This window comes from Pelophylax lessonae (assembly GCF_965119305.1).
Source record: "Pelophylax lessonae genome assembly, chromosome: 8".
NCBI classification, from domain to species: Eukaryota; Metazoa; Chordata; class Amphibia; order Anura; family Ranidae; genus Pelophylax; species Pelophylax lessonae.
The window spans coordinates 274,019,840-274,044,355 of NC_138775.1; the positions used below are offsets into that span (position 1 = coordinate 274,019,840).

General features: G+C 43.2%; 1 protein-coding gene across 1 annotated transcript in view; it reads right to left on the bottom strand.

Moving 5' to 3' along the window:
• IL23R (interleukin 23 receptor) overlaps positions 1–24,516 on the bottom strand; it is a 120,346-nt gene that overhangs the window by 28,724 nt on the left and 67,106 nt on the right. The window contains exons 12-13 of the mRNA XM_082264986.1: positions 10,468–10,587; positions 6,461–6,560 (exon numbers count right to left, since the gene is read on the bottom strand). Of these exons, the coding sequence (XP_082121112.1) occupies positions 6,461–6,560; positions 10,468–10,587 (220 nt within the window). The remainder of the gene's footprint in view (positions 1–6,460; positions 6,561–10,467; positions 10,588–24,516) is intronic.

Consider the following 24,516-nt stretch of genomic DNA (forward strand, 5'->3'; position numbering starts at 1 on the left):
CCAGTCAAAACAATGTGATATATGCTGGGAAATTTCCTCCCACAGAAGAATTTCAGCAGCAGAATGAGCATGTTCTGTGCCAGTAAACAGATTGCTTCCACTCATTATTAACATTATACGTTGAGACAGGGGCGTAACTACAGGGGTTGCAGGCGTTGCAATTGCAACCGGGCCCCATGTTCCAGGGGGCCAGTGCGGCTCCCCTGTACACCTGTATAGGAGGGGTGGGGGGGCAGCATTTAGAGAAATCATTGTCCTCCTTTTTCCTCCTGTAGCTACAGGAGGAAAATGGAGGAGATTGGTTCCTCTGTATGCTGCCCCCGCCACTCCTCCTATCCAGTTCACTTGTGTTCTGCTGTCTCTGGGCCCCACTGTGCTCCCCTGGTCCCCCCCCCCCTACTGTGCTCCCCTGGTCCCCCCCCCCTACTGTGCTCCCTTCCCTATCCTGCTCGCTGCTGCAGGGGATGTGTCACAATAGAGAACCAGGAAGGGGTCGGTAAATATGTAATTTACCAGCTCCTTCCTTTTCTGAATAGACAGAGTCATAGTCAGTGACATTGTAAAAAAAAAGGAATAAAATGATAAAAAAATACAACTAAAATACCAAAAAATAAAAAATACTGACACCAGTGGGTGAACTTTCAGGATCGCAAAGGTCACACTTGTGACCGGGCCCTGGTATCCCACCCCTGTGGGGAGTCCCCAAGATGGCAGAAAGGGGGCCCACTGCAGAACTTGTGAAAGGGTCCCGCTGCAGGACCGTAATAAAGGGTCCCACAATGAGAGTAAAGGGCCGCAGGATCAGTGGGAAGAGCCCCAGGTTTGAAGGGAAGGGCCCCGGCTATGGGTCCGGGGGGGGGGGGGGGGGCGTTCAAGGTTTCTTGCCTCAGGGCCCTGAAGGTTCTAGTTACGCCTCTGTATTGAGAATCAGTTGAGCATAAAGGCTGTCTGATATAGGGGACAGGTCTACTTTGAAATCAACTACTGAACAAAATTATAAACGCAACATTTGGTTTTGCCCCCATTTTTGATGAGCTGAACTCAAAGATCTAAGAAAACCGGGATTCATCCGTGAAGAGAACATCTCTCCAAAGTGCCAGATGTCATCAAATGTGAGCATTTGCCCACTCAGTTATGACGACGAACTGCAGTCAGGTGGAGACCCCGATGAGGACGACGAGCATGCAGATGAGCTTCCCTGAGACGGTTTCTGACAGTTTGTGCAGAAATTCTTTGGTTCTGCAAACCGATTGTTGCAGCAGCTGTCCGGGTGGCTGGTCTCACATGATCTTGGAGGTGAAGATGCTGGATGTGAAGGTCCTGGGCTGGTGTGGTTACATGTGGTCTGCGGTTGTGAGGCCGGTTGGATGTCCTGCCAAATTCTCTGAAACGCCTTTGGAGACGGCTTATCTGGTGGACATTCCTGCAGTCAGCATGCCAATTGCACACTAGCTCAAAACTTGTGACATCTGTGGCATTGTGCTGTGTGATAAAACTGCACATTTTAGAGTGGCCTTTTATTGTGGCCAGCCTAAGGCACACCTGTGCAATAATCATGCTGTCTAATCTGTCATCTTGATATGCCACACCTGTGAGGTGGATGGATTATCTTGGCAAAGGAGAAGTGCTCACTAACACAGATTTACACAGATTTGTGAACAATATTTGAGAGAAATAGGCCTTTCGTATATATAGAAAAAGTCTTAGATCTTTGAAAAATGGGGGCAAAAAACAAAAAAGTATTGTGTTTATAATTTTGTTCAGTGTGTGTGTGCATATATATATATATATATATATATAAGGGGGGAAGGGGAATATGAAGGATAAAATGGGGGATAAAAAGGATATTGCAGGGGATCGGCACGTTGGTAGAATGTATATAATGTGGTATAAATTATATATAAAATAAAAGTACATGACATAGCATCAATGTAAAATAGTTTATAGAAAGGCCGATGCCCTATATAGGTATTAATGAGGTAAAACGGGAAAGGGGGGGACAAAAGCGGGACTTTAAATGAGGTGTGCGGAGTCGGTGGTCACAATAAAGAATGCAATTTTATAAAGATAAAGGTTTTAATGTATATCATGAGGAAATAGCATATATGGCATAAACACATTGATACAGGTGACATCAACAATACATGTGTGAAATGGCACAATCCCAATGTAATAAAAGGCATCGTAGATACCAAATAATAACTCAAGAAATACACAATGAGAAAAATAGATCATTGATAAAAACATTAAAACAGGTAACATGTTAATATTGGTAAGGAGTGCATCCATATTAGACTCGACGCGTTTCGTGGATACATTCCACTCGTCAGGAGCCAAGTGCACCCCAAATCATAATTTCAAGGGAAGGTCATTTCATACAAGATGTTGTAGATGGATGCTCCCAAGGGGTCAGAGAAGTCTGTTCCGGGAGCTGTAGGAGCCCAGACTGGGGACAAAGGCACACCACACAGGCATTCTACGATGTCATGAAGGTGACAAATGTGTTTGGGAGATGATATCAAGATGTTGATCTCCAAGGATATCTATGGGTAAGGATGTTCGATTAGTATAAAGAAAATTTTATGATATACATTAAAACCTTTATCTTTATAAAATTGCATTCTTTATTGTGACCACCGACTCCGCACACCTCATTTAAAGTCCCGCTTTTGTCCCCCCCTTTCCCGTTTTACCTCATTAATACCTATATAGGGCATCGGCCTTTCTATAAACTATTTTACATTGATGCTATGTCATGTACTTTTATTTTATATATAATTTATACCACATTATATACATTCTACCAACGTGCCGATCCCCTGCAATATCCTTTTTATCCCCCATTTTATCCTTCATATTCCCCTTCCCCCCTTATACAATGAACAGGGATGGAGGCGGCTAGCCCTGGGCAGGCACCGCCTCATTTAAAGTCCCAACTGTCTTTGTCTTTTTGTCTGTTTTGTCTTTGTTTGTCCTGTGTTTTGTTATATATATTTTTTGAATATGCATAGGGATGGAGGTGTGCGGTTGGTTCACGGTTGGTCCATATGCAGGCCCCCTTCCCCCCTTTTGTTTTGGGCTTGCTACTATCTTGGCAATATCCATTTATACATATTTATTTCGAGTATGTCCCTTTTGTCATGGGTAGTAACTTGTTTGTATTCTATAGATTGCTATTACTAGGTTGTATATATCCCATGGTCTGTCGTTTACTTCCGGGAGCTGCGAGGCGCTTCGGCGGCCTCCCTTCTCCCCCCTTCTGCCCATCCGTTGATTGGACGCGGGGGTATGGGCGGCTTCCCGTCGCGCCTCGGCGCCACGTCATCCATGCTGTGCGTGTGACGTCTATTGACAGCGTCCTCGCGCCGCCATGTGATTCCACTCTCGCGCTCATACTTAGGGAGGTGGCGTTTGTCCGGATCCGGGACGGCGCTTTGATCCTGGACATGACAGCGCCTCCTCCACTTTTGAGCGCGGACGTGACGCTAGGAGCCCCATCGCTGCGGACGTTAGGTATTCCTCCTGGCATTCCCTGTTGTCACCTCATTTGCCCCTTGATGCTGCTCTGAGCACCTTTACCCTTTCACATTCTCTATCACTGCCCTTGGTGGTTTGGACACTTTTGCACCCTATTCCTTAATTTTCACTCCCATGGCTTTCCTATTTTTCTTTTGATTGTTACCCAACACTGAAGCACCTCCCCCCCCCCCTTTTTTCCCCCCCTTATTTTTCACCTTTATTCACCCTTTCACTTTTGCTTTCACAATTCGCACCTCACTTTATTCAGTCACCATTATTCACTCAATGTCAATGCTGGGTGTGGCTTTTTACGTATATTCTCCAATATACATATATACACTCTCATATATTTTTTATATATTTTTACCAATTAGTTTTCTCCTTTTTCAGCATTCCTGAAGTTTTTCAGATGATCCAGCTTATCTCCCTCGATTAATTGAATTTAATTAATCTAGGTATTTATACTTACCTCTAGATTTACCCTTTATATCAACTTGATTACTCCCTACCCGTCACTGTAGTCACAGTGAAAAAAAAAAATTTTCTTTATACTAATCGAACATCCTTACCCATAGATATCCTTGGAGATCAACATCTTGATATCATCTCCCAAACACATTTGTCACCTTCATGACATCGTAGAATGCCTGTGTGGTGTGCCTTTGTCCCCAGTCTGGGCTCCTACAGCTCCCGGAACAGACTTCTCTGACCCCTTGGGAGCATCCATCTACAACATCTTGTATGAAATGACCTTCCCTTGAAATTATGATTTGGGGTGCACTTGGCTCCTGACGAGTGGAATGTATCCACGAAACGCGTCGAGTCTAATATGGATGCACTCCTTACCAATATTAACATGTTACCTGTTTTAATGTTTTTATCAATGATCTATTTTTCTCATTGTGTATTTCTTGAGTTATTATTTGGTATCTACGATGCCTTTTATTACATTGGGATTGTGCCATTTCACACATGTATTGTTGATGTCACCTGTATCAATGTGTTTATGCCATATATGCTATTTCCTCATGATATACATTAAAACCTTTATCTTTATAAAATTGCATTCTTTATTGTGACCACCGACTCCGCACACCTCATTTAAAGTCCCGCTTTTGTCCCCCCCTTTCCCGTTTTACCTCATTAATACCTATATAGGGCATCGGCCTTTCTATAAACTATTTTACATTGATGCTATGTCATGTACTTTTATTTTATATATAATTTATACCACATTATATACATTCTACCAACGTGCCGATCCCCTGCAATATCCTTTTTATCCCCCATTTTATCCTTCATATTCCCCTTCCCCCCTTATACAATGAACAGGGATGGAGGCGGCTAGCCCTGGGCAGGCACCGCCTCATTTAAAGTCCCAACTGTCTTTGTCTTTTTGTCTGTTTTGTCTTTGTTTGTCCTGTGTTTTGTTATATATATTTTTTGAATATATATATATATATATATATATATATATAATATCAGGGATTTTTTTCAGTGGGAACGTGGGGGAACGCAGTTCCGGCACCTCCAGTACTGAATGTATCTAATAGCAAGGGGTGTCCTGAAGGGTCTATTGATGCTGGCTGCTGGGGGATTTATTGTCACTGGTGGGGATCTGTTTTTGTTTGAGGGTCTATTATTGCTTGTGGAGGATCTGCTGTTTCTGGGGGGTCTTATGTTGCTGGTAGGGATCTACTGTTGAGGGAGAGGTCTATTGTTGCTGGCTGCTGGTGGGTCAAATAATGCTGGCCTCTAGGAGATCTGCCATTGCTGCTGGGGGCTCTAATGTTGCTGGGGTGGATCTTTTGTTGCTTAGAGTAGTATTTTGTTGTGGATGAGCTATTGTTTCTGTGTGTTTGTGGGGGGGGGGTGTCTATTGTTGTGTGGGGTAACTATTGTTGCTGGGGTGGGGTCTATTGTTGATGGGTGGGAACTATTGTTATTGGAGGGACCTATTGTTGCTGGGGGAGTCTATTGTTGTGTGAGGGATCTATTGTGGCTGGGGTGGGGTCTATTATTGCTGGGAGGGGAATCTATTTCTGCTAGGGGGGACCTATTGTTGTTGGGGTGTGGTCCAATGTTGCTGCGGGAGTCTGTTGTGTGAGGGATCTATTGTTGATGGGTTAGGGTCTATTATTACTGGGGGGATCTATTGTTGCTGTCTCCATGGGATCTAATTTACTGCTTTTAGACAATAACAAATTCCATACAAATCCTTTATGATATTTGGGGAAGTACTGGGGGGTGGGTAGGAGGTGGAACCAAGGGACGGTGCTTGGAGGTGGGTAGGGAGCGGAGACAAAGGGGGACTCAGAAGGAGGGAGTTCCTGCACCTTTTCCCTGAGAAAAAAAGCCCTGTATATATATATATATATATATATACACACAGATTTAGGGTCCTTTCACACGAGCAGTGCGCTTGGCGGACTCCATTTTGCTCAGCGGGAGATCGATCCCCGCTGAGCAGGCGGATGACAGCTCCATCTCCACTTACTTTGCAGAGACTGAGCTGTCAGATCCCCGCTCTCCTCTATGGCAGATTGGATGAAAACGGACCGCCTGTCTGTTTTCATCCGATCCTTTCCGATCCTCCAGACAGATGGAAAATAGGGTTTCCATCCGTCCAGATTTCACGGACAGGATCGGATCTGATAGCAGCGGGTGTCAGCAGACATGTCACCTCTAACATCCGCTGCCCCTTATAGGTGCATGGGGCATCCGATCAGGTCCGCCTGAAAAACTGACAGGGGGACCGGATCGGAAAGCCCGTGTGAAAGGGGCCTTTGACAGATTTGTGAACAATATTTGAGAGAAATCGGCCTTTTTTGTACATAGAAAAAAATCATTAAGTTCAGCTCATGAAAAATGGGAGCAAAAACAAAAGTGTTGCGTTTATAATTTTGCTCAGTGTACAACATAAAGCTGTTACTATTCCTACCTTTTCCGGATCATCAGTAACGCCAAAACGAGTGTGGTCAATGTGATGGCAACCAAACCTGTACCCAGCAAGGGTTCAAAATAGCTCTGCAAGCTTTTATCTAAGAAACATAAAAAAAATGTAGGTAAGTCCATCAGAACTACTTATTGCTTATGATGAGCACTCTAACAATAACTGGAGATCATTTGCATCATTTCACTGAGCTCATATACCTTCTTTTCTTGTAGTTACATGACAAAGCTTATGTACCTCAACACTTCAAGGCCTGATGGTGGGACAAAGGTTATTTATAGTGTGTGACAAAGCTCTAGGTCCAAGCATTGTATAAAAGAACAAAAGTTCAGCATATACAGTGGGTACGGAAAGTATTCAGACCCCCTTAAATTTTTCACTCTTTGTTATATTGCAGCCATTTGCTAAAATCATTTAGGTTCATTCTTCTTTCTCATGAATGTACACATAGCACCCCATACTGACAGAAAAACACAGAATTGTTGACATTGTTGCAGATTTATTAAAAAAGAAAAACTGAAATATCACATGGTCCTAAGTATTCAGACCCTTTGCTCAGTATTTAGTAGAAGCCCCCTTTTGATCTAATACAGCCAGGAGTCTTTTTGGGAAAGATGCAACAAGTCTTTCACACCTGGATTTGGGGTTCCTCTGCCATTCCTCCTTGCAGATCCTCTCCAGTTCTGTCAGGTTGGATGGTAAACGTTGGTGGACAGCCATTTTTAGGTCTCTCCAGAGATGCTCAATTGGGTTTAAGTCAGGGCTCTGGCTGGGCCATTCAAGAACAGTCACGGAGTTGTTGTGAAGCCACTCCTTCGTTATTTTAGCTGTGTGCTTAGGGTCATTGTCTTGTTGGAAGGTAAACCTTCGGCCCAGTCTGAGGTCCAGAGCACTCTGGAGAAGGTTTTTGTCCAGGATATCCCTGTACTTGGCCGCATTCATCTTTCCCTCGATTGCAACCAGTCGTCCTGTCCCTGCAGCTGAAAAACACCCCCACAGCATGATGCTGCCACCACCATGCTTCACTGTTGGGACTGTATTGGACAGGTGATGAGCAGTGCCTGGTTTTCTCCACACATACCGCTTAGAATTAAGGCCAAAAAGTTCTATTTTGGTCTCATCAGACCAGAGAATCTTATTTCTCACCATCTTGGAGTCCTTCAGGTGTTTTTTAGCAAACTCCATGCGGGCTTTCATGTGTCTTACACTGAGGAGAGGCTTCCGTCGGGCCACTCTGCCATAAAGCCCCGACTGGTGGAGGGCTGCAGTGATGGTTGACTTTCTACAACTTTCTCCCATCTCCTGACTGCATCTCTGGAGCTCAGCCACAGTGATCTTTGGGTTCTTCTTTACCTCTCTCACCAAGGCTCTTCTCCCCCGATAGCTCAGTTTGGCCGGACGGCCAGCTCTAGGAAGGGTTCTGGTCGTCCCAAACGTCTTCCATTTGAGGATTATGGAGGCCATTGTGCTCTTAGGAACCTTAAGTGCAGCCGAAATCTTTTTGTAACTTTGGCCAGATCTGTGCCTTGCCACAATTCTGTCTCTGAGCTCTTCAGGCAGTTCCTTTGACCTCATGATTCTCATTTGCTCTGACATGCATTGTGATCTGGAAGGTTTTATATAGACAGGTGTGTGGCTTTCCTAATCAAGTCCAATCAGTATAATCAAACACAGCTGGACTCAAATGAAGGTGTAGAACCATCTCAAGGATGATCAGAAGAAATGGAAAGCACCTGAGTTAAATATATGAGTGTCACAGCAAAGGGTCTGAATACTTAGGACCATGTGATATTTCAGTTTTTCTTTTTTAATAAATCTGCAACAATGTCAACAATTCTGTGTTTTTCTGTCAGTATGGGGTGCTATGTGTACATTCATGAGGAAGAAGAATGAACTTAAATGATTTTAGCAAATGGCTGCAATATAACAAAGAGTGAAAAATTTAAGGGGGTCTGAATACTTTCAGTACCCACTGTATGTCAGCGCAGAGTGGTACTACGGACATATGTGGATTGTCAGTGCCTCGTCCCAAATAATAAAGTATTTATGAAGGAGAAAGGAATTGGAGTTTAATGGCACCACACACTACAGTATATCTTAAAATAGTTTTTTTTTTCTCGGTTTAGCAAAAATGTTAAAAGATGTATTGTATAAACTCAGTTTCTCAATAACCAATATACAACTTGCTGGTATCACCATCAACCCTCCTATATATATTGGGAGCCCCCAATAGTAAATACAACAACAATTAACATAAAGAACATAAAAAACAAGGGTAATATCCTAGTTCCTAAATATCCAATGGTGGCCACTTAATGGGGTGGTAATGTCCAGCTTGTGGCCCTGCTCGGCATGTTTTGCATTGAGTACGCTTCTTCAGGTGCGTAAAGGGTTAAAAATTAGATTTTTTTTTTTTTTTACTTACCTTAAAATCCATTTCTCTGATGTTCATTGACGGACACAGCTCCTGATCTTCTTAACCATTGGGTTATACTGCCACCTACAGGAGTAGGACACTAAGCAGAAAAAAAGTCTGGCTACACCTATGGCCAGTCGCAGGGGGTATACTCCCTCTCTCTGCTATAGATACTCAGTTTTGTTACAAGCAGTGTCAGAAGAATTACAACCCCACAGAGGGGTGGGTACTGTGTCCGTCAATTTAAAAAGGAGGGGGAAGTGGGACTTTAACCGGTTGCTGACCGCCGCAAGTACATATACTGCGGCGGTCAGCCCCGGCCAGGCAAAGTGACGTACCGGTACGTCACTAGCCTGGGAGCCAATAGCGGGCGGGCGCGGGCCACCGGAGGCGCGCTCCCGCCTCGGCTCGTTCAGGGACACCTCCATGCGTGTGACCGTCCGCAGTGAAGGGAGAAAGGCAGGTGGCTAGTGTAAACAAAGCCGCCTGTCATTCTTCCCTGTGTAAAAGCACTGATCTAACGGTCCTGCTATGTAGGACTGTTGATCTGTGTTGTTACACATACAGCCACATCCCTGCACAGTTAGAATCACGCCCCAAGGGACACACTTAACCCCTCCCTCTCCAATAAAGTTAACCCCTTTCCCTGCTAGTGTCATTTTGACAGTAACAGTGCATATATATAGCACTGATTACTGTAGTAATGTCACTGGTACCCCCAAAAGTGTCAAAAATGTCAGTCAAGGGTCCGATCTGTCCGCCACAATGTCGCAGTGCCGCAAAAAAAATGGCAGATCGCCGCCATTACTCGTTAAAAAAAAAAAACAAAAATGACAAAAATCTTTCCCTTAGTTAGTAAACGCAATAAATTTTGCGCAAACCAATCAAAATACGCTTATTGTGATTTTTTTTTTTTACCAAACATATGTAGCAGAAAACAAATTGGCCAAAAATGTAAAAATGTTTTGATTTTTAAATTTTTTTGGGGGGAATTTCATATAAAAAAATGTGAAAAATATTGTTATTTTTGCTAAATTGTCGCTCTTTTTTTGATTATAGCGCATGATCAAAAAAATCGCACAGGTGATCAAATACCACCAAAAGAAAGCTCTATTTGTGGGAAAAAAAGGACGTCAAATTTGTTTAGGTACAGCGTCGCACGACCGCGCAATTGTCCGTTAAAGTCACACAGTGCCGAATCGCAAAATACCCCCTGGTCAGGAAGGGGGTAAAATCTTCCGGGGCTTAAGTGGTTAAAAGGGTCTCCAAACCTTGATACCCTTGTTACATTTTTAATGTTACTACCTGTCTACATGTAGTCTCACCCTTTTGCTGTTGCTTTATGGCAGGACGTACCTGTACACCGACTGAACATGTACTACTCTACCTTCAATGTATGTTTTGCAAAGTTATCTTTTTATTGTATTTGTTGCATTCCACTAAAGAAAAAATAAATAAAAACGGGCAGGGGTTCTAATGCTTTTCATACACATATTGGGTACTTATTTAACCAGCCCCTATCAAATTATGAACACCAATCTTGGAAAGGTGGATCTTTTGAACCAAGCAACAGGCTTACCAGGTTCAATGAATGCACAGGAGTCCGGTCCCTGACCAGCCTTGGTTGATGCCGATATGCAAACCAAATAGCGTTGATCTGGATTATAATCCTTGAATGGAAAGCTTCTTGCTTCTGAATCTAGAATTTCACAAAAGAAACAGAATTAGATCCCTCAAAGCTCTTTACAGATATTGTGCAAGTAGTGTTATTAGAGTTATATTCCAAAGTGACAGAACTGCTATATTCCAATACATGTGATGGTAAAATGTATCTCTAGCAATCGTGAGTCAGACAAATCTTGACTCTCAAATTGGCAGACTGATTTACCCATCTCTGCTGATTGGTCACTTATAGATTATAGCAGTTTCTATTATGAGATAAAAAATGATAACTGCTTGGAAAGGGCAATTTGAACAAATTTTGAATGCTGTTGAAGGGTACTGTATGCCATTCATTACCACGGTGACGGGCTGCTGCAAACATAATTTAAATGATCTCCTTCGTTGTGTGCAGCTTATCAAACACACATGCGTATGTATCTGTGTATATATATATATATCTATCTATATCACTAGAGGGAGTTTTTAGCAAGGTAGATTGGGGGTATTATAAGTGAATCATTAAAGCGCTATTAAACCTTGAGTGCCGGTTCACACTTATGCGCTTGCGCTTGCAATGCGAATTTGCAGTGCGAGTTTCCCTTGTGTTTTTCAATAGTACCAGCGCGATTGTAATGAAAATTTTATTGCGTTGATTATGTTAATTAAGCTCAGGAGGGGTGGAGCTGAGGGGAAAATCAAACAAAAAATAAAAATTCGCACATAAGAATTCGCACATATCTGAACTGATAATGCGAGTCCAGACCGATTTACATTGATGTCTATGGAGACTAAATTCGCAACGCAACTCTGTAAACTCGCACAAGACCCTTTTTATCATCGCATCACATTCGCATCTGGATCGCAACGCATAGATGTGAACGAGCGTCACGAATTCAATGAATTTTGTAAATGCATGCGATTGGAGACTATTTAGAACGCATCGCATTCGCAGTACAAGCGCATAAGTGTGAACCGGCACTTAACCGAAAATTTAATAAAGATATGTTGCAGCTTACCAATCCTTAGATGTGGTGGCTGCATTTATGTTTTTTTTTTTTTTATTTAGATTTTTTTTCCTTTGTTTACACCTGGTGGTCCAACCAGTAACACACCTCCTGTATTAAAGTGCCCCCATTCTGGATGAAGGAGCAACAAATAGTGATGTCGCGAACCTAAAATTCGCCGTTCGCGAACGCGAACATCGGCAAATGTTCGCGAACCGGCGAACCGGGCGAACCGCCATAGACTTCAATAGGCAGGCGAATTTTAAAACACACAGGGACTCTTTCTGGCCACAATAGTGATGGAAAAGTTGTTTAAAGGGGACTAACACCTGGACTGTGGCATGCCGGAGAGGGATCACGCAAAAAAAAGTTCTTAAAAATTATAATTTTTTGATAGAGAGCCAATTATTGGAAAAATTAAAAAAAAAATAAAAATAAAAAATTTCTTTGGATTTAGCATCTGGGGGGTCTAAAAAGTGTACCTGTGAAGTTTCAGCTCTGTAGCATGTCCAGAACCCCTAAAAAACAGCATTTGTCTTATATTTTCAGGAATATGGCTTCTCTGCGGCTGGCTTTTTCTCTTGCAGGCATTTATCGGGCATTTTTTTAGGCAGGCATGTCATTTTTTGTATTTAGTGTCTGGGGGGTCTAAAAAGTGTACCTGTCAAGTTTCAGCTCTGTAGCATGTCCAGAATCCCTAAAAAACAGCATTTTTCTTATATTTTCAGGAATATGGCTTCTCTGCGGCTGGCTTTTTCTCTTTCAGGCATTTAGCGGGCATTTTTTTAGGCAGGCATGTAATTTTTTGTATTTAGTGTCTGGGGGGTCTAAAAAGTGTACCTGTCAAGTTTCAGCTCTGTAGCATGTCCAGAACCCCTAAAAAACAGCATTTTTATTATATTTTCAGTAATACGGCTTCTCTGCGGCTGGCTTTTTCTCTTGCAGGCATTTATCGGGCATTTTTTTAGGCAGGCATGTCATTTTTTGTATTTAGTGTCTGGGGGGTCTAAAAAGTGTACCTGTCAAGTTTCAGCTCTGTAGCATGTCCAGAACCCCTAACAAACAGCATTTTTCTTATATTTTCAGGAATACGGCTTCTCTGCGGCTGGCTTTTTTTCTTGCAGGCATTTAGCGGGCATTTTTTTAGGCAGGCATGTCATTTTTTGTATTCAGTGTCTGGGGGGTCTAAAAAGTGTACCTGTCAAGTTTCAGCTCTGTAGCATGTCCAGAACCCCTATAAAACAGCATTTTTCTTATATTTTCAGGAATACGGCTTCTCTGCGGCTGGCTTTTTCTCTTGCAGGCATTTAGCGGGCATTTTTTTAGGCAGGCATGTCATTTTTTGTATTTAGTGTCTGGGGGGTCTAAAAAGTGTACCTGTCAAGTTTCAGCTCTGTAGCATGTCCAGAACCCCTAAAAAACAGCATTTTTCTTATATTTTCAGGCATACAGCTTCTCTGCGGCTGGCTTTTTTTCTTGCAGGCATTTAGCGGGCATTTTTTTAGGCAGGCATGTCATTTTTTGTATTTAGTGTCTGGGGGGTCTAAAAAGTGTACCTGTCAAGTTTCAGCTCTGTAGCATGTCCAGAACCCCTAAAAAACAGCATTTTTATGATATTTTCAGTAATACGGCTTCTCTGCGGCTGGCTTTTTCTCTTGCAGGCATTTATCGGGCATTTTTTTAGGCAGGCATGTCATTTTTTGTATTTAGTGTCTGGGGGGTCTAAAAAGTGTACCTGTCAAGTTTCAGCTCTGTAGCATGTCCAGAACCCCTAAAAAACAGCATTTTTCTTATATTTTCAGGAATACGGCTTCTCTGCGGCTGGCTTTTTCTCTTGCAGGCATTTATCGGGCATTTTTTTAGGCAGGCATGTCATTTTTTGTATTTAGTGTCTGGGGGGTCTAAAAAGTGTACCTGTCAAGTTTCAGCTCTGTAGCATGTCCAGAACCCCTAAAAAACAGCATTTTTCTTATATTTTCAGGAATACGGCTTCTCTGCGGCTGGCTTTTTTTCTTGCAGGCATTTAGCGGGCATTTTTTTAGGCAGGCATGTCATTTTTTGTATTCAGTGTCTGGGGGGTCTAAAAAGTGTACCTGTCAAGTTTCAGCTCTGTAGCATGTCCAGAACCCCTAAAAAACAGCATTTTTCTTATATTTTCAGGAATACGGCTTCTCTGCGGCTGGCTTTTTCTCTTGCAGGCATATATATCAGTGGTGGGTGGGCAGTGGCACAGTACACTCTCTGTGGACCTGACAGCAGTCACTGGCACCCAGGCAACTGCAATTTAAAAAATATATATATATTTTTTTACTTTGCAAGCTGCTGTGCCACTTTATATATCAGTGGTGGGTGGGCAGTGGCACAGTACACTCTCTGTGGACCTGACAGCAGTCACTGGCACCCAGGCAACTGCAATTTAAAAAATATATATATATTTTTTTACTTTGCAAGCTGCTGTGCCACTTTACATATCAGTGGTGGGTGGGCAGTGGCACAGTACACTCTCTGTGGACCTGACAGCAGTCACTGGCACCCAGGCAACTGCAATTTAAAAAAATATATATTTTTTTTACTTTGCAAGCTGCTGTGCCACCTTATATATCAGTGGTGGGTGGGCAGTGGCACAGTACACTCTCTGTGGACCTGACAGCAGTCACTGGCACCCAGGCAACTGCAATTTTAAAAAATATATATTTTATTTTACTTTGCAAGCTGCTGTGCCACCTTATATATCAGTGGTGGGTGGGCAGTGGCACAGTACACTCTCTGTGGACCTGACAGCAGTCACTGGCACCCAGGCAACTGCAATTTAAAAAAAATATATTTTATTTTACTTTGCAAGCTGCTGTGCCACCTTATATATCAGTGGTGGGTGGGCAGTGGCACAGTACACTCTCTGTGGACCTGACAGCAGTCACTGGCACCCAGGCAACTGCAATTAAAAAATATATATATTTTTTTTTACTTTGCAAGCTGCTGTGCCACCTTATATATCAGTGGTGGGTGGGCACACAGTGGCACTGCAGTGGGCACAGTACACTCTGTGGACCTGACATTAACTGGCAGCCCAGGCAACTGCAATAATAAAAAATATTTTTTTTTTCAATTTATTGCAACAAGATGCTGTGCCACCGTATATATATCAGTGGTGGGCAGTGCACTGCAGTGGGTACAGTGCACTCTGTGGACCTGACACAGCACTCACTGCAATTATGACAGAGGAAAAAAAAATATTTTTTAAAATGCAAGGTACTGTGCCTGTGCCACCCGAAATGAGTGTGGTGTGCACACAGTACAGTCTGTGGTAGGTCTGTGGCCTCTCACACACAGCGGGCAGGCAACTGCAGTGTACAATAGATATATATAGATATATATATAAAGAAAAAACTCTATTACCTTACCAGCCCTTAAAAGGGCTTTTGGGGACACTATATATATATATATATGTATATATATAAATAAAAAAAATCCTCAATTACCAGCCCTTAAAAGGGCTTTTGGGGACACTAGATAGATATAGATATATATATATATATATAAGAAGAAACAACTCAATTACCAGCCCTTAAAAGGGCTTTTGGGGACGCTAGGTATATATATATATATATATATATATAAAAAAAAAAAACACAAATACCAGCCCTTAGAAGGGCTTTTTGGGGTGCTGATATTACAGCAGTAGTGGACCAAGAACACTGCAAGACCAGGAACACTGACTAACTGTCCCTAGCTTAACAGCAGCAGCAGCAGCAGCAGCAGCTCTCTCCCTACTCTCACTACACACACTGCTTCAGAATGATCTAAGATGGATGCTGCCCTTGCTTATTTATAGGAGGTGGGAGGGTGTGGGAGGGAGGTATGCTGATTGGCTCGAAATGTGTCTGCTGACTGTAAAGTTCAGGGTCAAAGTTTGCCTCAATGATGTCTTATGGGGGCGGACCGAACATCGCATATGTTCGCCGGCAGCGGCGAACGCGAACATGCTAAGTTCGCCGGGAACTGTTCGCCGGCGAACAGTTCTATACATCTCTAGCAACAAATACAGTACACCTTTGGCAAACAGTCTGGGGGGAGTAAATAGGAGTTTCTGGTGCCTCAAGCCAGGAAGAGGTTTGGGATTTTTTAGGCAAAGATTAGAAATAGTTTTATATAAAATAAAACAATTTATTATACATTTTAAGAACAATACATGTTTGTGTGTAGGACTATAGGCCCTATTGTGCAGAGAAGTGATAAAGAGTTGAGTTTTATCACTTCTCTGCACAATAGGGCCTATAGCCCTACACACAAACATGTATTGTTCTTAAAATGTATAATAAATTGTTTTATTTTATATTTAATTTTATTTTATTTATTTTAGGTACTTATATAGCGCTGTCAATTTATGCAGCGCTTTACATATACATTGCACATTCACATCAGTCCCTGCCCTCAAGGAGCGTAAAATCTAAGGTCCCTAACTCACATTCATACACAGTAAGGCCAATTTTTTTTTTTTTTTTAATACAGGATCCAATTAACCTACCAGCATGTCTTTGGAGTGTGGGAGGAAACCCACGCAGGCACAGGGAGAACATGCAAACTCCAGGCAGGTATTGTCGTGGTTGGGATTCGAACCAGCGACCCTCTTGCTGCTAGGTGAAAGTGCTAACCACTACACCACTGTGCCGCCCATTATATAAAACTATTGGCTTGAGGCACCAGAAACTCCTATTTACTCTACTGACCCAGGGATGTTGGCAAAACATATATTTAAGGCATTCAGAGAACCCTAAAAAAACGTATGAAGTCTGGGGGGAGGGGAGTGTTAGATGTACTAGCAGATTTAGATACACTAACAAATTGAAGCCTAACCACTACACCACTGTGCCGCCCATTATATAAAACTATTGGCTTGAGGCACCAGAAACTCCTATTTACTCTACTGACCCAGGGATGTTGGCAAAACATATATTTAAGGCATTCAGAGAACCCTAAAAAAACTTATGAAGTCTGGGGGGAGGGGAGTGTTAGATGTACTAGCAGATTTAGATACACTAACAATTTGAAGCCAAACTCAAGCTAACGCTTTACAAGCAGTTACAGCAAACAGTTTTTTTTATTTTTAAGAAAAAGGTTTTACATAAATAAATAAAAGCTGATCATTGTAAGCATCCCTATTGGTGTTAAATGGTTTGTCTCATCCCTGTAACGGATACATTTGCAAGAGAGCTTATTTTTTTTTTTTTTTTTTAAAAAGCAACAGAGTTAATATTGTGACCATTTTCATTGTTAACCACTTGCCGACCGCCGCACGACTATCTACGGCGGCGGTCAGCCCCTCACAGGCAAAGTGACGTAGGTCTACGTCGCTCGCCTGTGAGGGTTTAGGGAGCGAGCGCGCGCCGCCGGAGGCGCGCTCCCGCTCCCGCGTGGTCACGGACCCCCCCGCGCGTGTGACCGGCGGACCCGATCGCCGCCGGCCACTCTGCGATCGGCGGGGGAGAGGGAGAAAGTCAGGCAGCTTGTGTAAACAAGCTGCCTGTCATTCTCCTCGCTGTATGAGAGCTGATCACATGGATCTACTATGTAGATCCATTGATCACTCTGCATACAGTTGAAGCCACAGCCAATCACAGTTAGAATCACGCCCCTAGGGACACACACAGCCCCTCCCTCTCAAATAAAGTTAACCCCTTCACTACCAGTGTATTTTTACAGTAACAGTGCATATATATAGCACTGATTACTGTAGAAATGTCACTGGTAACCCCAAAAGTGTCAAAAATGTCAGTCAAGGGTCCGATTTTTCCGCCGCAATGTCGCAGTACCGCAAAAAAAATCGCAGATCGCCGCCATTACGCGTTAAAAAAAAAAACAACAAAAATGACAAAAATCTTTCCCTTTGTTAGTAAACGCAATAACTTTTGCGCAAACCAATCAAAATACGCTTTTTGCGATTTTTTTTACCAAACATAGGTAGCATAAAACAAATTGGCCGAAAATATTAAAAAATTTTGATTTTTACATTTTTTTTTGGGGGAATTTCATATAAAAAAAAGGGAAAAATATTGCTATTTTTGCATAATTTACGCTCTTTTTTTGTTTATAGCGCGTGATCAAAAAATCGCACAGGTGATCAAATACCGCCAAAAGAAAGCTCTGTTTGTGGGAAAAAAAGGACGCCAAATTCGTTTAGGTACAGCGTCGCACGACCGCGCAATTGTCCGTTAAAGTCACGCAGTGCCGAATCGCAAAATACCCTCTGGTCGTTTAGCAGCCAAATCCTCCGGGGCTTAAGTGGTTAACTGCATTCTCGCATCAAAACATAAAAAAAAAACAAAAAAAAAACATAATTACTGGCTGGATCACCACATGAAAATAGAAGAAAGAAAACCTAAACAAGAAAATGAATGCAGCCATCACATCTAATTGATAAGCTGTAATATATTAAAGGATAAGTCCACCCTAAAATCCCTGCATCTATAGATCCCTACATTCTAACACTAACCTACTTAGCCTTGTAAAGAAGAAATCAGTATACTTACCATTTTTTGAAGTTGATCCGACCCGATCTCCAGCGGCGGAAGCTCTGTAGAGGATACGGCTGACAACGGCTGTGAAATGAATGGGGAGTGACGTCACCCATAGACTTACTATGGGGCCTCCGTTGTCGGATGTGTCCTCTGCACCCGACTACACAGCGAAGCCGCGGCTGACCGCTCAGCATGGGATCGGGTCGGATCAGCTTCAAAAAAGATAAGTATACTGATTTCTTCTTTACAGGGCTAGATAGGTTAGTGTTAGATCGTGGAGATCTATAGATGCAGCGATTTTAGTTTTAGGGTGGACTTATCCTTTAATTGTTTGCTTTTTGGTTTAATTGTGCTTTAATGAAAATAATAATTATTTTACTTTCAGTGCAGTAATATGTTACATGCTGCCATCTTGTGGTCATTTTACAGAATGCTACACATGCCAGTACCAAAAAAAAAACAGTAATTTAATAGTTCAATAAAAATTCAGCAGTGATTTACAGAATAAACAGAATCTAGTCATGTGCGGTTTGTTTTTTCCCGAATAAATATTCGGACAAATTTTGCCTTATATCCGAATAGCAGTATAAACTAAGTTTAATGAATGCTCCAAATAACGAAACAAAATTAGTCGGAATTTCAGAAATTCAAATTGAATTTTGCATCGAATGCCAGTTGAATTCAAATTGTAAATATATTTCTGAAATGAAAGACTGTGTGTGCTATTAGTGTACCATTTCAAAATAAAGCTGTTTTTGTTAAGCTAAAGATGATTTAAAGAGTCATTGTCAGGGCCGGCCCTACCATGGGTCCCGGTGGGACCATGGGACCCAGGCGGCACTTAGAGAGGGGCGGCCCCCGGCCGCCTCTTCTCTTCGGCTATTGCTAAAAGATAAAAAAAAAAAAAAAAGGTCTGCCGCTCGGAAAAGCCCGTATTTCCGGGAATAGCCGAACATGTACAGACTTTACCGAGCGGCGGCGGCGGGCGGCGAATGCGCAGTGTGCATGTCAGGCCGGCCGCAGACCTTGTGCCAACGTTCGTTTCCCCAGGCACTCGGCTCTGATCGGAACTCCACGTCCCCAGCACACATGGATTCCGCCCCTCCAGCTTCCACCAGCCTTCTGCACTCCAGCTCTGCCTCCCCAGCCATTTTTAAATCCTAAGGCGCCCTTTAGGAACAGGTAAGTGAGACTGCTCCACACACAGCCACACTACCTGCCATAATGCTGGGCTGCAGGCATACTACAGAAGATGCAGTGCTGCGGGCATGGTACATGCCCACAGCACTGCATCTCCTGTAGTATGCCCGCAGACCCGCATTCTCCTCTACCATGCCCGCACCCTGCATTCTCCTGCACCATGCCCGCAGCCCCGCATTCTCCTGCACCATGCCCGCAGCCCCACATTCTCCTGTACCATGCCCGCAGCCCCGCATTCTCCTGCACCATGCCCACAGCCCTGAATTCTCCTGCACCATGCCCGCAGCCCTGCATTCTCCTGTACCATGCCTACAGCCCTGCATTCTCCTGTACCATGCCTACAGCCCCGCATTCTCCTGCACCATGCCCACAGCCCCGCATTCTCCTGTATCATGCCCGCAGCCCTGCATTCTCCTGTACCATGTCGCCACCCTGCGTTCTTCTGTACCATGTCCGCAGCCCTGCATTCTCCTGTACCATGTCCGCCACCCTGCGTTCTTCTGTACCATGTCCGCAGCACTGCATTCTCCTGTACCATGTCCGCCACCCTGCGTTCTTCTGTACCATGCCCGCAGCCCTGTTTTCTCCTGTACCATGCCTACAGCCCTGCATTCTTCTGTATTATGCCCGCAGCACTGCATTCTCCTGTACCATGCCCTCAGCCCTGCATTCTCCTGTTCCATGTCCTCAGCCCTGCATTCTCCTGTTCCATGTCCTCAGCCCTGCATTCTCCTGTACCATTCCCACAGCCCTACATTCTCCTGTACCATGTCCGCCGCCCTGCGTTCTTCTGTACCATGCCCGCAGCACTGCATTCTCCTGTACCATGCCCGTAGCCCTGCAGGGCACTGTGGAACTATGGACAGTAGAAAGCCTGGTGCGCTCATCTGCCCAGTGTCTACTGCTCTGTCCTGCTCCTGCTGTCACTCCGTACACTCACTCCCCTCTAACTGCTTTCATAGTCCTATAGAATGTGGGGGCCTCTTGGAGGGCGTGAATTTTTTTTTTGGGGGGGGGGCAGCATTTCATTCTCGGACCCAGGCAGCACAATGTCTTGGGCCAGCCCTGGTCATTGTAATCATTTGATGAAGATTTTTCTTTTGTTTGTTCACTTTGCCACATTCGAATTGGGGAAAAAAAAAGTTTTTAGATTCGATTGAACATTTCGACCGATTGTTTTGAATAAAAAAAAATCAGTAAATGCGAAAAGTCGAAAAAGACATCAAATTAATTCTGAATATAAATCCTTAATTGAACGAATCAACCGAAATAACTAGAATACCCGCTTGCCAACCGTCCGCCAAAGATTTACTGCGGCAGGCTGGCTCGGCTGTGCGAACCGACAAAGGGCTACATTGGCTCGCAGGAGCAGTCCATGAGGGAGGGGGGGGGGGGCGCCGGCAGCATGCGCTTGCCCCCACTAGGCAGCAGGGATGCCGATGCACGGGACCAGCGGCACCGATTGCCACCGGGCACCTGCGATCGTTCCCCACTGAGAGAGAAGGACGGTCAGCTGTTGTAAACATAGCTGACCGTTGTTCTCTCTGAAATGATCACAGAGCGCTTGTAATCCTTTTATATAGGAACACAGATCTCTATTATCATTTCACAAGTCCCTCTCCCCACAGTTAGAAAACACCCCCTAGGCTCACACTTAACCCTATGATCACCCCTAGGTTAACCCCTTCCCTGCCAGTGTCATTATTACAGTAACAGTGCATATTTTTAGCACTGATTACTGTAGTAATATCACTGGTCCCCCCAAAAGTGTCAAAAATGTCAGTTAAGGGTCCGATCTGTCCGCCGCAATGTTGCAGTCCTGCTAAAAATTGCAGATCGCCGCCATTACTAGTAAAAAACAATAAAGATGACATAAATCTTTCCCCTAGTTTGTAGACACGATAACTTTTGCACAAACCAATCAAAATACGCTTATTGCGATTTTTCTTTTTACAGAAATATGTAGCAGAATACATATTGGCCTGAAATGATGAAAAAAATTAGGTTTTTACATTTTTGTTTTTGGGAATGTTTTAACCATATGCTAACCGCCTCCTGTACATGTACTGCGGCACGCAGCCACTTACAGGCAAAGTGACATAGTACTACGTCTCTTGCCAAAGAGCCTGTAGGGGGCGAGCGCGCGCAGCCGGCAGCGCGCTCCCGCCCCTGCTCGTTCCCTGCCTAACCAGCGCGTGTGACCGGCGGCTCCTATGTCCGCTGGCCACTCGCGATCTTCCTCAGGAGTGGGAGAAAGACAGACAGCTGATGTAAACACAGCCATCTGTCATTCTCCCTGAAGTAATGACAGAGGCTATGCTATGTCTCTGTGATTACTTCACTAGCCACACCTCCTAACAGTTAGAATCACGCCCCTAGGGACACACTAACCCCTTGATCACCAATAAAGTTAACCCCTTCCCTGCCAGTGTCATTTTGACAATAACAGTGCATATGTATATCACTGATTACTGTAGTAATGTCACTGGTACTCCCAAAAGTGTCAAAAATGTCAGTCAGGGGTCCCATGTGTACGCCACAATGTCACAGTCCCGCAAAAGAAATCGCAGATCGCCGCCATTACTAGTTTTTAAAAAAAACAATTAAAATGACAAATCTTTCCCATAGTAAACGCAATAAATTTTGCGCAAACCAATCAAAATACGCTTATTGTAGCAGAAAACAGAATTGGCCTAAAATGTTAAAAAGTTTAGATTTTTTTTTTGAGAATTTCATATAAAAAAAATGTGAAAAATATTGTTATTTTTTTCAAAATTGTCGCTATTTTTTTGTTAATATCGCAAAAAAAAAAAAAAAAATCGCACAGGTGATCAAATACCACCAAAAGAAAGCTCTGTTTGTGGGAAAAAAAGGACGTCAATATAATTTGGGTACAGCGTCGCACGACCGGGTAATTGTCCGTTAAAGTCACGTAGTGCTGAATCGCAAAATAGGGCCTGGTCTTTGAGCAGCCAAATCCTCCGGGGCTTAAGTGGTTAAAGCAGAATGTGAAAAATATTGTTTTTTTTTTTCAGAATTGTCTTTTTTTTGTTTATAGCGCAAAAAATAAAAATCGCACAGGAGATCAAATACCACTAAAAGAAAGCTCTCTTTGTGGGAAAAAAAAAGGACATCAATTTTATTTGGGTACAGTGTCGCATGACCGCACAATTGTCTGTTAAAGTAACGCAGTGCCGAATCATAAAAAAAATGGCCTGGTCATTAATGGGGCAAATCCTTCCGGTTCATAAGTGGTTAAGGAATTTTCAACTAAACAAAGCTAATTTTTTCATCATGCACATCTCTAACAGAATCACCCTGATCACTTCTAATGCATGGTGTAGCCTGCATTTCCTATGCCCTATCCTCCCCCTGCCCAATCACAAAGCGCTTTGTATTGTATTACTCATTCACAAAATACAAAGGCTTCTGTGAATGAACAGCAGAGAAAAAGGGCAGGCAGAGCTGCTGTGTGTGAGAACACGGCGAGCCCCGGGAGTGTAGTGATAGAGGTTTTCCCCGAAGCTCCATAAAACTCTCAGATACAAATGTAAGAGATAAGGTAACATGCACCTCATTGGACTTAAATCATTTTGTGATGGTACTCACCGTCACTGGGAGTGAAAGACCGATACTTAATGGTTTGGATTGCTTCAAATGGGAGAGTAATATTTGTCAGCAATATATCTCAAGATTTAATCCCACTTTACACTGTGAGACCTATAGCCTGTTGCCATGAAGTCTGACTCCTAAATAATCATTGCAATAAGTAGATGTGTATTCCCTGTGCTTCAATGTAGGAGATGGACAGACTGTCATTGGCAGTCTTGTCCTATTGTCTATTGAGGTGGAATGTGGATTGTGTTAAGTCTGCCTGTCCCATTGTTAAATGTTAATGAGCCCACATTGTTCTGTACAGATGGCTAGATAATTAGTTCAGGTTAATTCTGTTTCTGTATACAATTGCATCTGCATATGATAATGTAATCAGGCAACCCCTGACCTGTGTGTGGTAATCTGATCAGGAGGGGGAGGTCCATGCTGTATATAAATTCTGTGTGACTGTTCAATAAAGTGTGATTCCAGTATAAGCTAAGTTGTTGGCTAGCTTTGTATGAGGGCGGCTGGGAAAATCTGGTATATATATTCATGACTGCAAGGAAGCCGTATACTGACGGAGGACCACAAACACAGTGTGGGTCGGCGGTTCCGTTACACATTTTATGCCAGCAGATAATAAAAGTGTCTGAATTCCTGGAGTTCAGCTTTAAGCTACCAGTATTTTTTTTTGGGGGGGGGGGGGGGGGTGGAAACATCCACTGATTATTGTGCAATTATTCTGACACTGATAATCCACTTACTGTATGTGTTCTGTACACTGCTTGACCATTCCGTCACATTCAGCGTGTATGTAGTGATAAATCCTCGCCGCTTACACACAGGAACCTCCGACCACTGGATTAATAGCGTGCTTGGTAAAATCTTCTCTATTGTTATAGAATCCGGTCCACTTTCAGGTTCTGCTTGTACAATAAATGGTGACATGAAAGTAAACCTGTTATATATAACTGTTATGTGCATAATATTCCCTGATATTGATGAGTGCTATATAGAGGCACAGGATATGACAGAGGGCTACATAGAAGCACAGGATATAAAATAACGGAGGAAAGGGAACTTTCAGAACAGTATAGGACACAGGATACGACAGAGCGAAATATGGAGGCAGAGGAGGAAAACAGGCTCTATAATGAGGCACAGAGGACATTAAAATTAATGGTGGCACAAGATATTGCATAGGGGTGCATGCAGTGCCGGGGTAAGGAAAATCCCCCTCCCCCAAAAAAAAAAATCAAGCACTATTCTGCATGCTCACCCCTTAAACATAAACTCCCCTTCCTCCCAGTAAAAATCCCCCCTGCACAAATCTTTGCCCCCCCCCAGCTCAAGTCCTCTCCCTCCCCATATGCCCCTAGAACAACCCCCCCCCCCCCCCCAGGAAAAAATAAATACATTTCTCATCCTAGCACAAATATTCTACCCCACAAATTTCCTCTTCCCCAATCCCCCAACCTAGCACAAATCCCCTCCCCCCCCCCAACACAAATCCCCCCAATCATCCCAACTAGCACAAATCCCCCCCCAAAAAAAAAGAATATATATATATATATATATATATATATATATATATATATATATATATATATATATATATATACACACACACACACACACACACACATACAT